The 15712-nt window shown below is 35.7% G+C and overlaps 1 protein-coding gene across 1 annotated transcript in view; it reads left to right on the plus strand.

The window, feature by feature from the left end:
- The window catches only part of ZDHHC17 (zinc finger DHHC-type palmitoyltransferase 17), a 98449-nt gene that overhangs the window by 46038 nt on the left and 36699 nt on the right, over positions 1 to 15712 (plus strand). Inside the window, exons 4-7 of the mRNA XM_004602688.3 lie at positions 143 to 220; positions 1057 to 1201; positions 6255 to 6319; positions 7357 to 7519. Coding sequence (XP_004602745.1) covers positions 143 to 220; positions 1057 to 1201; positions 6255 to 6319; positions 7357 to 7519 — 451 coding nt within the window. The remainder of the gene's footprint in view (positions 1 to 142; positions 221 to 1056; positions 1202 to 6254; positions 6320 to 7356; positions 7520 to 15712) is intronic.

Genomic DNA, 15712 nt, shown 5'->3' on the forward strand with positions numbered 1-15712 from the left:
TTTTATACTATCTCAAAAGATTCTTTTTAAAATAAGGCATTAGATCTTAAGTGGAAAACATTAACTTGTAATGTTATTTATTTTTTCCTGTATTTTCTTAAAGATGACAGCTATCTAAGTTACTCAAAATTTTGTCTTGCAGATACTATATTTCGAAAGGTGCTATCGTGGATCAACTTGGAGGAGACCTAAATTCAACCCCATTGCACTGGGCCACAAGGTTTAAATTTGCTTCTGGATTTTTTTCCCTTTGGTTTCTTTATTAGTCAATCCCTAAACAAATTTTTATTTTTTTAAAACTGACAAACCAAAATAGTGGAAAAGTGGACCAGGCGAAATGGCTCAAAAGATGGAACACATGCTTTGCATTTGGAAGCCCCTGGTCTGGTCTCCAACAGTGCTCGGTCCCCTCAGAACTGCGGAGAGCAACTCTCAGCACCTTGCCTAGCTCCCAAGCTTTGCTGGGTGTGACCCAAAACTTCAAAAAGGAAAAAAAATGGTGGGCTAGTTATTATGATCAACATACCAATATATTTATGTTCAGTGTTATTTACATAGGTATTAAGATTTATTGTCTCAAGTATACTTTTGGAATTAATCATGCTTGATAATAACCCAATTAGTAATAACATGGGTTAAGCTTTGAATTTGCAAATGTAATACTTTTGAAGCATATAGCATAGATAAATTAAACTGAAACTTTAAAAACTAAAGCAGTGGCTGAGTTCATTTGATGATGAGTATATTATAAATAGGATTAAAATGTATCTTGACACATTTTACAACAATTAAACATTTGTATAATCTTTCCCCCCATTGCATATTTATAATAGATCTTGGTCCAGAGAGATGATACAGAGGTAGGGCGCTTGCCTTGAGCATAGCTGACATAGGTACATAGCACTACATAAGTTACCCCCAACACCACAATAGTGATCCCTGAGTACAGCGCCAGAAGTAGACCCCGAGCACCTCTGAGTACAGCCCCAAAGATCAAAAACAAAAAATACATTCATGAGAACTTTGTTTCTAAGTATTTATTCTTTCATGTTTTAGACAAGGCCATCTATCTATGGTTGTGCAACTAATGAAATATGGTGCAGATCCTTCATTAATTGATGGAGAAGGATGTAGCTGTATTCATCTGGCTGCTCAGTTTGGACATACCTCAATTGTTGCTTATCTCATAGCGAAAGGACAGGTAAAAAAAAAATCACAGGTGTATGGATTTTTGTCAGATGTCTTTCTTGGTTTAAATGACTTCGTTTAAATGATGCTATTTTTAGAAGTGTTAACAATCTGGTGATAGTTCAGTAGTACTTTCTGATGATGAGAAGAAAAACTAGTTTGGTATTGAGATATGTAATGTAGCTAGCAAAAAATATGAAAGTAATCATGATTCATGAAAAAATTCAACTTGATAATCCATCAAGTTGAATTTTTTATTTCTGAGAGTAATAGAGATTACTCTCAGAAAGTAAAGGAAAAATTTAGGTATATGCCTACCATCTGAATTTATCTAAACATTTTGAAAATATTAGTGGTTCTTTTCTATATTGAGTACCTCTTTGAGGGGAATAAATTCTTTCAAATCAGGTTTTCAGTGTCTGTTGTATAAAATAATGCTGCTGTTTACATGTCAGAAAATAGTTTCTCACAAATTGAGTGGTTCTTCGTGCTTTTTCCTGTATGTGCAGTGACTTTAATCACCTTAACTATTACTGGCTTATATGTACCATGTTTTTTTAATAAATTTATTTTGTTAAAAGTGATATGTCACCCAGTTTTTTTTTCATGTGTTTTCTCTGGTTATACTTAAACATTAGTTTTGAAGGCTAAGAATTCTCATCATAAGAGTAAGGAAAATATATTTTAATTCATTACTATAAATATCAGTTGTTATTTTAATTTGAAGTTGTATGGTAACTTAGAATTTGAATGACATTTTATGAATTCTTTTAGGTTGTTGTTGATAGCATTAGTGACCATACTGTGCATTATAGTTTAGGAACTATACCGGATAACTGCTAAAATGGGAGTTTATTCCTTTGTTAACAAACTATCCCCTGGATCTAAAAGCTGTAGATCAGCCACTTACTTTTCACAGTTCCTTGGGTTGGCTGGGCTTTGCTATGTCGTGCTTTTCCTTGTGATAGTAAGTGAGGGCTGTGCTCATTAGGGGCTCAGCTGAACTGAAGGATGGCTCGCTCACATATTTTATTACTTTAGTAGAATTCCTTAAAAGTTTGGGCTCACTTGGTTTGCTGGGACAGGTAGGCCTTTCTCCTTTGCTCCATGTAATTGCAGAATCTCTCAACACTTTCCTTGTGCTCTTGAGCACACTCTTCCATGTGGTCTGGTTAGCTAGACTTTGTGGTGCCAACTCAGCCTCTTTAAGAACGAGTAGAAGTTCTGTTGTTTAATGATATTTATGTCTTGGATTGAGACAGCAACATTTTGGTTTCTTTCTGTGTGTTGAAGCAAGCCACAGGCCTTCCCATATTTGTTCTGGGAACATGAAGACATGAGGTTTACTAAAGGCTAACTACCGCCTGGAATTGTCCTACAGTTTCTTCTAGACTGGAGGTGGTAGCAGTGCGTGGTATTGTAGCACTTGACACTGTCTTTAGTGGCCTGTCTTAAGGATATAAATTTACAATATGAACTTGTGTTTTGTGTTTATCTGGGGATGAAAAATGGTGAACGTTTCTGAATCATCATGGCCTTTGGGGTGGCTTACTGAATTTGGAGATTGGAAGATTTCAGTCATCCTTTTAATCTGGCCTACTAGGGAGGCTGTAAACCCTTTAAGAATAGAAATTTCTATCAATCACTGTGCCTTTGGTGCAGTAAATTCATGGTGATAGTAAAGCATCATATTTAGTTTCTTTGTGGTATTTTTTTTTTCTTTCCACGAAGGGTAACACATTCTTGTTTCCAAGTATTCAAGCAAAATAGAAAAATACGATCTAAAAATTAACACCCTTCCTTCATCCTCCCTTCTTCTGCTTAAATAGCTTATTTTAACAATAATATATATTTTTCTGGAATTCTTAATTATGTAATGCTAAATTTTCGTAAGTAAAAAACACCTGTTTTGGATGGCTTTCAAAGTCCTCCTCTGGTTTATGGTCTTGTGTGTGGTTTAGCTCTGGTTATCTCTAGGATTCTTCTCTTCCTCCCTCAGACCACTTTGCTCTGACCAAGCTAGCCTTTCGTTTGTTCATTGAGAAGTCGGATGTGCTATTTTAAAGTAATTTGTTTTTGCTGCTATTTTTGCTTGGTAAATCCTTTCCTTCAGTTAGTTTTGATTACTTTCACTTATTAACAATGTAAATTAGCCTTATATTCTTTCTCTTTCCTGTCTTTCACTGACTTTTGTCAATAATACTGTTTTTCTGATGTTAACTTGGTTTTGATAAATATAGGAACATTTCAGTTGCTTAATTTTTCATCCTTAAGTAATATCCCTAGATTTATAGCTATTACAGGTTAGGCACTCATCATACTCTCATTTTTACTTTCTTTTATCATTTTCCCCCATTTTTGTTAATTGTATCGATTATACATTCTTAGAGCATATGACATTTCCATTCAGTTTGTCATTCTATTCTTCACAATTGTTTCATTTTAGTTATACTGTTAAATATATTCAGTGCTCACTACCAATTCTTTTGGATGATTTTCAGGAGAAAAAGGGGAAAATGCTAAGTTATGGAGCCCTGTTGATCATGGAATTCCCATAAGCTTTTGATCTGGGCTTATTAATTCTTCCTAATAGAGAATACCCATACGTCCAGGCTGAACTTGGAAAAGAAGTACCAAGTTTTAAATTCCGACCCAAAGAGAGAAAAGGTTGAATTTCATTTTTCTTTTAGTACTCTAGAGATGTGGCATAATTTTACATTTTGATTTTATTTATTGATATTTTTAATAGTACCACTTAAAAAAAAAGATACAAAAAGAAAACTAAGAAGGAAGAAGAAACTTGAAAAGAATGTATGTATTTTAAATTATGTCAGATTTTGAGTGAGCTTTCTTGAACCCAGGACAGTAAAAGAAGTAAAGTCACAGTACTCAGTTCATACAAGAAACAAGAAAGCTTGCATTTCTTCAATTATTAAAAAAATTTTTTTTAATTGGAAAAAAATGTATATGAAAAGTGAGTGAAGTTAAAAAGATGTTCCCAGCGACTAATCTTAAGTCAAATCTAGAAGTGGATTTGTAATGGAAAAAAAAAAGTATAGCATGTGATTACAGTACTTATGATTACAGCATTCAGTATCAACAATACCGATGGCCAAAAATATGTTTCAGTTTGTGTAATGTTGTAGTTCTCAGACTTCCCCCACCCAGTAGACTTGGATAATGTTCACATTTGAGACACATGCTCATCAGTAATAGTGACTCTGCATTATAACTGTCCTCTTTCCACTGACTGGTAAAATTAAATGGCACAGGTTGGATTAGAACTTCTGGTTTAATGTATTTGAGACCGGAAATGAGGTGAGATGAAGCAGAAACTCAGTATTTATTAAATGTCTGTTATGTTCCAGACTATGGACTAGTTGCTTTACACATATTATTCCATTTAATCATTACAAGTGTCTTATGAAGCCATCATTTATAATCATATTTTAAGATGCGGTACTGAGACATAGAGAATTAAAGTACTTTTGTTATTTTATAGTTTGTAGGTTGTACATATATGAATTCAAAATTATGCCTTATTTTACAGCTTATGCCTTTTTCAAGCTTAGATGAGTAGATAGATTAAATACAGCTTTCCATTTAACAAATGGTTTTTGATCATTACTAGGTGCCCAAAACACAGAATTGAGTTTAATATAATTTTGATACTCAGAGAACTCTTCTAGTGAATGAGTCAGAGACCTTAAGTTTTAAAGTTAATAAGTTTAGATTGGATAGACTAAGAGAAATAATTTTAGGCAAATCAAGTTGCTAGAATTCCTAATGTATCAGAATGTCTTCAAAGAATATTTAGATAACTAAGGAAGTATTTTGATTGACTAAATGATAGTCTTAATTCTAATTTTCAAAAATAAGCAAAGGGAGTCAGTACTAGGGAAAGAAAAAGTTAAGTTTAGAAAAAGTTATTATGACTGTGTTGTTCTCTCCTGTATGAGCCTACTGGGGGACATTCTTTTGGGAGGCAATATATACATAACTGTGGGAATATCAAATATATATTGTTAGATTACAGTAGTTTGCTTGAGAGGAAAGATACATATTTTTGTATTGGAGCAGAGAGAAGAAATTAATTCTCATTTTTCATACTAAGGAGTCTCAGATGTTCATGGCCTAAAAGTGAAAATTCAAAATTAGCAATTCAGGGCCAGTGAGATAGTAAAGCAGGTAAGGCACTTGCTTTGCACACAGCTGACCTGAGTTCTATTCTTGGCACATACTCCATAGCCCCCCAACCTCCCCAACACCGCCCTCGCCAAAGCAATTCAAGCATCTATTGAAAATGTGAAAGTTGATTGCTCACAAATTTTTTTCTTTAAAAGGGCCTCCCAAACCCCCCAAAGCAATTCAAGCATTTATTTAAAATGTGAAAGTTAATTCCCCTCAAAATTTTTCCTGTAAAAGGTAAAATGTAGATAATTCTGAACTTCTTTTAGTCACTCTTTGTTTTTTTTTGCTACAATATTTATTAAAAATATAGGTATTTTGTTTTTTGGTTTAGAAATACCTAGGAATAAAAAGGATTTTGTTATTTTCTCCTGTCATGAATTAGTGTAAGTAAGCTTTTTTTCAGAGACTTAAGTCATCTAACATATCCTTTGTGATTGAAAGATCAAGAGTAAGTCAAGAGGTCTATAGAGAGTTCTGACTAAGGTGATTGTGTTGCATACAGCCAACCTGGGCTCAGACCCTCGCACCACATGGTCTCTGACTCCTGAGCACAAAGACAGGAGGCATCACTGGATGTGACCCCAAGGCAAAACAAAGAATAAGATCTTTAAATGCACAACATTGGAAGGCTGGTTAACTCTTCTTCAGAGAGAACACTGTAAACCTATGTATGTATTAACTGTATCCTGACGTGTCAGATATTTATATGTTAGTAAAACATTGAATAGTGGTAGTTTTAAACTTAAGAAAGTTTCAATCACAAGTTATCTTTGAGCAATTATAGTAACTTCTGTGATGTGTATATTAGGTGTTTCCAAGGAAAATTGGTAAGAACTTAGAAATGTTTGCTTCATGACTTTTTTTTTTTTAATCAGGATGTAGATATGATGGATCAGAATGGAATGACACCTTTAATGTGGGCAGCTTATAGGACACACAGGTATGTAATCATCTTAAAACAATCAGATCATTTTCAAACTAAGATAATTAAGATAATGATGAGAAAAAAGCATTTAGTATTACTAAATTAAGATAGTAACAAGAAAAAGTATTTAGTATTTCTTTATTATACTTTATTTCTTTTAAATATGTAATACGTAACAAATGACCTTTTGGAATATTTCAGTCTCTTGTACTTTGATAATTTTAGTGTCTTAATCTTTTAGATATTCTGCTCTAAAAAGTAAAAGGGCTTGGAAGATAGTGCAGTGGGTAGGGCACTTGCCTTGCACGCGACTGACCTGAGTTTATTTCTGGCACCCCATAGGGCCCCCTGAGCCCTGCCAAGAATGATCCCCGAGTACAGAGGTAGGAGTAAGGCCTAAGCTCAGCCCAAACAACAAAAAAGGATAAAAAGTTATTTTTTCAGGTGTCTTGCATATTATAAATTCTTATATATTTAGTAGTCGCTTTAATTATTTTTGAGATAGTCTAAACATAGTTTTTATTGCTTATATAGATATTAATGACATTAGTTTATCAAAAATAGAAAATGCCAGGGCAAATATACCTACTCTTGGGACAATAATGGTATTGCACATATTTAGTACTTCATATTATAATGCTGGAGCCATAGCACAGCGTGTAGGGTGTTTGCCTTACACTCGGTTGACCAGGTTCGATTCCTCTATCCCTCTCGGAGAGCCCGGCAAACTACCGAGAGTGTCCCGACCGCACGGCAGAGCCTGACAAGCTACCCATGGTGTATTTAATATGCCAAAACAGTAACAGCAAGTCTCACAATGGAGATGTTACTGGTGCCCGCTCAAGCAACTCGATGAACAATGGGATGACAGTGACCATGACAGCGATTATAATGCTATCTCATTAATTGGCTATAAAGTTGAGTATAGGTTAGAATAGATGTGTTCCAAGATGAAATTTTAATGCAGCCACAATCAGTTTAGTATCTGTAATGATTTCTATAATTGAAATTAGGGTTGTTGTTGTTTTTTGTTTTTTGTTTTTCCTTTTCAGTGTGGATCCAACTAGATTGCTTTTAACATTCAATGTTTCAGTTAACCTTGGTGACAAGTATCACAAAAACACTGCTTTGCATTGGGCAGTACTAGCAGGGAATACCACAGTCATTAGTCTACTTCTGGAAGCAGGAGCTAATGTTGATGCCCAGAATATCAAGGTAAAAAAATCTGTCTTAATTATGCTTTATTAAATGTCTTTAGTAAAATGTGAGCTTCTTAATTAAATAGGTTTTTCATGAACTGTCAAGGATGGAAGAAACTTTGCCTAATCTTTTGCTTCCATGCAGGGGCTTACTTTGCAAAATTGTTGATTTTTATCTTTCAGTATTCAACTAATTTTCAGATTTTGGTGGACATTTCTTTAGTTAATTCTTTTTTTTTTTTTTAATTTATTTACTTTTGCTTTTTGGGTCACACCCGGCAATGCACAGTGGTTACTCCTGGCTCATGCACTCAGGAATCAGTCCTGACGATGCTCAGGGAATCATATGGGATGCTGGGAATCGAACCCGGGTCGGCCGAGTGCAAGGCAAACGCCATATTCGCTGTGCTGTCGCTCCAGCCCCTCTTTAGTTACTTCTTACTGGCTTTTAGAAATTAAGACAGTCTGTGTTTTTTGTTCATTGTTTCTTTGATTTTGTAAAAAATTTTATGTTTTTGGTAGCTAAAGGGAATAGTTTTCTGTTTCTTTAAGAATATTATTACAGACTATTACAAATTTGTGGTTAAACCACAGTATGTGTAGTGGGAACTTTTAATAATTCTTTGACTTGGTCTCTTATTGCCCCTTTTCAGACATCAAACTTGAAAATTTGATGAATACTTTTATGATGTTTAGAGGAAAACTCCTCTCCTGCCCAGTGCTTGGCTAATCTAAGGAAAACTTACAACATTATCTTAGGAGCAAAGCATAGTTAGCATTTACTCTCCAAACATTTGGAACTTTATATTTTATGAATCCTTGCCAAAAAAATTGTTAGTCTTAATAACCAGTCTAATTTTAAAAGCTTCAAGATTTACCATGTCTTTCATGGTAAATGAAAGTTGACTGTCTGTGATTTGACTTTAAACTATCTATTAATAATGTACACTTATAAGTAACTTTTTACCAATCAGTGAGTGTTTCTGAGTTTCAGCCAGAAACAGTAATTTCTAGTTAAGTTTCTCTAAATTCTAAGGGCTTTATGCTAACTAAATATGAAAGCAATTGAACCCCACAGGGATCAAAAATGGTAATCAAAAAGTAGAGTATCTCCTGCTGGATCAGGGTATCTATATTTATTTCAATGATTATTATTTCTTTATTTGATTTATTTAAGAGAGAATTGCACTATTAAAATAGCTCAGACTGTTATACATGGACATTCTTATAGATAGTCACTTTCTGGAAATAAGTCTAATAAAAATATCCAGTTAAAAATAAGTATTTAGTATTTCATTGGATGCTGTAATTGAGAAAACCACATATTTATTTTTTTCTTTTATTTTTTAATTAATTTTTTTTTTATTAAATCACCATGTGGAAAGTTACAAAGCTTTCAGGCTTAAGTCTCCGTTATACAATGATCGAACACCCATCCCTTCACCAATAAGAACCCTAGCATACCTCCCATCCCACCCCCACCACCCCGCCTGTGTAGCTGGTAATTTTCACTTTACTTTCTCTTTACTTTGAGTACAAAAAACTCACTATTATTGTTAGGAGTTTCCCCCCCAAAATGAGACCTGCTGAAAAGGAAGCATTTGCTAATTTGTTTTCCATTGCTGAAAATGAAGAGGTATGAGGTTCTGGATTTCTGTATTTTAGTTTATAAGATAGTGGTGGCCACGCCCCCCACCCCCCCATGAAAGGAAAAGCCAAGAGAGAAAAACCTTTCCCCTCCTGCGGCGGCATGGGCCGTGGCTTAGTTCGCAGTCTAGAGACATTTCTGTAAGAAGCTGCTGGTGCTAAAAGTAGATAGCTGGCCTCCTGGATCATGGTCATTCAGCAACGGAGAGGCCTCACATGTGCGGCCGCTCGGGTCACATCTCGGCATAGAGCTTTTTTCTTTCTTTTTTAATTTTAAGTTTTCTTTTGTCCCTGCCCAGATTGATCAGAATGGACAAGTACCTACCCCCAAACAAGGGAAGAATAAAGTAGGCATACCATTGTGCCTAAATGCATGATGGGTGCTCCAGTATTTTTTGTCTGATGAATAAAGTTCTGTCTTGTCTTGAGTTTTACCTATAAGACCCTCCCCTTTAAAAAAACAGCAACAACAACAAAAAACAACCCCTCTTCCCTTTTAAAATTATTGTATTGATGAAATGAAAGAAATAGTTGCATTGCCAAGTGTTTTTCAGTACAAAGCTTTGAAAAGTTCATGCCACTGTAATTAGTAAGTTACGCTAACTTGAAGACCTGTCGTGAGATTGGCTAAATTTGACCAGCATTTCAAAAAGAGAAAAATTAGATTTCTTTATATTTTCTTAGTTCAATTGTTTTATTTATGTCTTTGGGACTATCCCTGGCAGTGCTTGGAGGAGACTGCTCGTGGCTTGGCGCTCAGACCCCTGGGAGTGCGGGGGACACTGCAGTGCAGGGGATTGATCCTGGGGCAAAGCACACTCTGTGCTTCTTGGAGTCCTCACTCTGGTCCTGAAGTGCTTTATAATGTTACTTTTCTTCTTGCCACCAGAAATTGCTAAACCAGCTATACCCCAGAAATAAGAAATTTATACATTTCACATTAGTTAAAAAAAATAATTGAATGCATTTCACTATGGTGAAGTGAATCTTGGTAGACTTTCTACCAAGTGCCCTGATAGTATGTTCAGATTACAGTGATTGCCCTGATAGTATGTTCAGATTACAGTGATGCCAAAGAATTACAGATGACTGCACATTCTGGAATTTGATACCGACAGTCCATATTTTAAAGTATTTTAAAACATCTAAACATCTTCCATCCACACAGAATCTTAGATAACTTATATTTGATCATGATCTTTAAGAATGAATTGCAGTCTATAAGTTTAACATCCTTTCAAAAATATATTGAACACTTGCACTCTTCATTAGCCTTTACATCAGTGTAAGACTAATCTGTGATAAACTTCAACAGAAATGTAATGGTAGGTGCAGAGAATATTTGAAATACTTAGATGGTGTGAATCTTATATTTTTAGTGCCATGTAGGTTTGGGCACATGATTAGTTTATGCCAAAATAGGATAAACTGGAATATAGCTTCTTTGATTAAAGCAGTTCATGTGAATATCAAGTATTTTTTAGCTTATTAATGATCTTAATACTTTTAAAATTTAAATTCATGTTTTGTTTTTACTTTTATTAATGTTTTATCTGACATGTAATTAAGATTGGCAGTTGAGTTTTCAAAAATGCTAGGTTAAATGTAATACCTGGTAGCTTCTGGGGTGACACTACTTCTCTTGTTTTTTGTGGGGTTGGGGGGCTTCCCTGTGGTGATGAGGACTCAGTCTTGGCTCTATGCTCAGTGATCATGATGTAGGGGACTGTATGTGGTACCAGGGGTCAAACCTGCGTTGAACATGTGCAAGGCAAGCACCCTACCCACTATCTTATCTCACTGTATTATCTCTGTGTCCCAACAAAATAATGACAGTTTTGTTTAGAAATAATGTCTAGGAGTTACTCAGGAAACATTTTGTTTTTTATTTTTATTATTTTTAAAAATCGAATCACCATGAGATACAGTAACAAAGCTTTTACGATTGAATTTCAGTCATACAATGATTGAACACCCATTCCTCCACCAGTGTATGTTTCCCACCACTGATGTCCCCAGTATCCCTCCTACCATCCCTACCCCACCCCACCCTCTGTCTCTCTGGCAGACAATTTTTCTCTTAATATTTCTCTACTTTGGGGCATTATGGTTTGCAATACAGATACCGAGAGGCCATTATGTTTGGTCCTTTATCTACTTTCAGGACACATCTCCCAATCGGAGAGATCCCTCCAACCATCATTGACTTAGTGATCCCTTCTCTATTCCAGCTGCCTTCTCCCCCAGCTCATGAGGCAGGCTTCCAGCCACAGAGCACTCTTCTTGGCCCTTATCTCTACTGTCCTTGGGTATTCGTCTCATACTATGTTATTTTATATTCCACAAATAAGCGCAGTCATTCTATGTCTGTCCCTCTTGTTCTGACTCATTTCTCTTAGGATATTCTTCATAGCTATCCACTTAGAAGGAAATTTTATGACTTAATTTTTTTTCTAACAGCTGCATAGTATTCCATTGTGTAGATGTACCAAAGTTTCTTTGACTAGTTGTCTGTTCTCAGGCATTTGGGTTATTTCCAGATTCTGGCTATTGTGAACAGTGCTGCAACGAATATAAAAATGAAAATGTCATTTCTACTCTTTTTTTTGCACCCTAGGGGTTATTCCCAGAAGTGGTATTGCTGGGTCATATGGGAGCACAATTTAAAGTTTATTTGAGGAAACCTATGTTGTTTACCAGAAGGGCTGGACCACCAGCAATGAAAGAGAGTCCCCTTCTCCCCACGTCCACACCAGCACTGTTTGTTCTTGTAATTTTTGATATATGCCAGTCTCTGTGGTGTGAGATGATATCTCATTATTGTTTTGATTTGCATCTCCCTGATGATTAGTGATGTAGAGCATTTTTTTCACATGCCTCTTGGCCATTTGTATTTCTTTTTTGAGGAAGTTTCTGTTTATTCTCCATTTTTTGATGGGGTTGAGTTTTTTCTTTTTTTTTTTCTTGTACGGTTCTAATGTCTTGTGTATCTTGGATATTAACCCCTTATCTGATGGGTATTGAGTAAAAAATTTTTTCCATTCCTTGGGCTCTCTGTATTTTGGTCACTGTTTCTTAAGAAGCTTCGTAGTTTAATGTCGTCCCTTTTTTTTTTTTTTATGTTTGTTTGCACTTGCTGGTCAGTGGTGTTTCATCTTTAAAGATGCCTTTAGCTTCAGTGTCCTGGAGGGTTCTGCCTACATTTTCCTCCATGTACCCTATGGATTCAGGTCTGATATTGAGGTCTTTAATCCACTTTGATCTGACTTTTGTGGCCTGGCATGAGACAGAGATCTGAGTTCATTTTTACAACTAGCTGTCCAGTTTTCCCAGCACCAGTTATCGAAGAGGCTTTCCTTGCTCCACTTCACATTTCTTACTCCTTTGTCAAAGATTAAGTGATCGGGCTGGAGAGATAGCACAGTGGGTAGGGCGTTTGCCTTGCACGCAGCCAACCCGGGTTCAATTCCCAGCATCCCATATGGTCCCATGAGCACCGCAAGCTGTAATTCCTGAGCACAGAACCAGGTGTGAGCCCTGTACATCGCCAGATGTGACCCAAAAAGCTAAAAGAAAAAAAAAAGATTAAGTGATCATATATTTGCGAGTCTATGACAGAATATTTAGCTCTGTTCCATTGGTCTGCGGGTCTGTTTCTATACAATGCTATTTTAATTACTACTACTTTGTAGTATAGTTTGAAGTTGGGGAAGGTGATGTCACCCGTTTTCATTTTCCCAAGGATTGCTTTAGCTATTCTCGGGGGTTTATTGTTTCATAGGAATTTCAGAAGTGTTTTGTCTATGGGTATCCTGATATCAGAATGTCATGGGTATCCTGATAGGGACTGCATTGAATCTGTATAATGGCTTGGGGCATATTGCCATTTTGACAGTGTTAATCCTCCCGATCCATGAGCAGGGGATGTGTCTTCTTTTCCTTGTGTCCTCTTTTATTCCTTGAAAGTAGTGTTTTGTAATTTTCTTTGTATAGGTCCTTTACCTCTTTAATTAAGCTGATCTAAGGTACTTAATTTTTTTTTTCTTCTGCTTTTTCAGTCACATCCAGTGAGGCACAGGGGTTACTCCTGGTTCATGCACTCAGGAATTACTCCTGGAGATGCTTGGGGGACCATATGGGATGCTGGGAATCGAACATGGGTCAGCCATGTGCAAGGCAAATGCCCTACTTGCTGTGCTATCGCTCCAGCCTGGTACTTGATTTTCTGAGGCATGATTGTAAACAGGATTTTTTTTTTTTTTAAATCTCTCCTTCTTCTCTTTCACTATATGTATATAGGAAAGCCATGGACTTTTGAGTGTTAATTTTGTAGCCTGCCACTTTACTATACAAACCTACTGTTTCTAGGAGCTTTTTTTGTAGTCCTTAGGATTTTCTAAGTATAGTATCATGTCATCCTAGGAAACATTTTCATCGTAAAAATATTTTTATCTAAATTGATGAAAAAGTGGATAATTTTAAGATATGGTACATTTTATCTGATTAAAAAGTGTGAAGTAAGTATTAGTTGCCTTTTCTACTGGAGTCTGGCATTGTTAATGTACTTAAGTATAATCACTGTCTCCTAACAGAAGGCTTTTGTTAGTTATTTCAACAAATATTTGTTCAATACTGGGAAGTCTCATTATTCAAGACAGATGAAGTCCCCCTTCTCCTAGAACTGAACCCTTGTTAAGGAAAAAATAATTGAAATTAAAAAAAAAAATCACACAGTGCAAATGGAGAAGAGTGGTGAGAGCAGAGGAAGCCACGCAAGTGAGAGTTGATCTGCCCGTGCCTCTCGGGCGGTAACATTTGCTTTGAGATTTTTCCATTGAGATTTTTTCATTGAGAAGGGATTAGTGGTAGTACAAAGATAAGTGGCTTAAGAACTTGGCGTGTAGAGGAACCCGCAAGTGCAAAACTGTGGCCAGGAATAGTCTTTCTGTGTCAAAGGTGCAGATAGAAAGGCAGCTTAGACTGTGCAGTGAATGTGGGGGCGAAGCACTGAGATAGGCAGGTGCCAGATCAGTCACGAGAGGAAGTTACAGGAATTAGTGTAGGCTAGTTACACAATGTGCCGTGTGTTTCAGGTATTTTTAAAGGATTACTTTGGTTCGCTGAATGTACCAGTTAGGCTTTCATGATAAATCAGAGAAGTAATGATGGCAGTTTGGGCCATGAGAATGGAAGTAGACATAGAAATTGATAAGTTTAGAAATGAAAAGTTAGTTTGAGATTGAAAGAAAACATTAATAAAGTTGATTATGCTTTGAGTGACTATCTCATGGAAATAATGAGAATTTGAAGAAAGATAAATGGGCTTAAGGTGAAATGGATTTAATTTTAGTCTGATAAAATTTGAGGTAGGAGCCTTTTAATGTTGTGGAATGTCAGGTGTCAAACTGATCAAGTAAACAATAAATTGCTACAATGTTTGAAATAAGAGAATTTGAAATTTTTATCAAAAACAGTTTAATATATAATCTTTCTGGTGTACTGTGTTTTATCTGCTACAATATAAGTTCGACCCGGGAACAATTTCTTAAATAAAAGTAAAATCGACTTGAATTCTTTGTTCAGGAACCTAACAAATGGAATATTTGCACGTATATTTTTTCATTATTTAAATTTTTAATCTTAGAAAAGAGTTGAGCTGACATAATGACTTATAGCATGAAGTAGCCTGGAGCTGTTTGGTCTCACAGCAGATAGCCAGGAGTGGCCCTGAGCCTCTGAGCACTACTTGGGGGCCTACAGTTTTGTAACATAGTTACAACTTAAGTAACTAGTAAAAATAATATTCAGAGGTATAAAATTATATTTTATATTATTTGTGGTAGTTATAATGACCGTAGATTAATACTGTTTGTTTCCCAAATAAGATTGACCTTAGCCTCTTAGCAATCTGTCTGTTAATCAGATATCTACCTATGCAATTATTTCAATTAGAAATCATTTCTGTTACAAAATTAACTTATTTTAAATCAGAATACTCAAAATCATTTTGGAGAAAATATTAAGTGAGGTTAATTTTAAGTGGCTGTTTTGATCCTTGAAAGGATTATCAACCATACGCCCTAGATTAGAAGTTCTTAATCTGGGATCCTCTAGTAGATACTAGTTAGATCCATAGGCCCCTGAAATTGTTAAAGATATGTGAAAAACACTTTTTTGGGAAAAGATTAATAGTTTTCATCATACATAATTCAAATTTAAGAACAGTGACCTTAGATAATAGTTTTGTAGAACTGTGAATCTAAATGTAAGTACCAATAGGGAAATGAAAAGTGATTTGAAATACTGGTGGGTTTTTTTCTTCTTTTTTTAACTACCTACAAAAGAACCCTACATTTTATGGTAGCATCTCAGTTGTGAGTCTTGGTTTTGTTCTGTTTTGGGAGGCTACACCCAGCAGTGCTCAGGAGTTACTCCTGACTTTGCACTCTGGCATTACTCCTTGAAAGCTCTGGGGACTATATAGGATGCCGGGGATCAAACCTACCTCAGCCATGTGCCAGGCAAACACCCTACCCATTGTACTATAATCTCCAGCCCCTGA

This window comes from Sorex araneus, chromosome 10, assembly GCF_027595985.1.
Source record: "Sorex araneus isolate mSorAra2 chromosome 10, mSorAra2.pri, whole genome shotgun sequence".
In the NCBI taxonomy this organism is placed as follows: domain Eukaryota; kingdom Metazoa; phylum Chordata; class Mammalia; order Eulipotyphla; family Soricidae; genus Sorex; species Sorex araneus.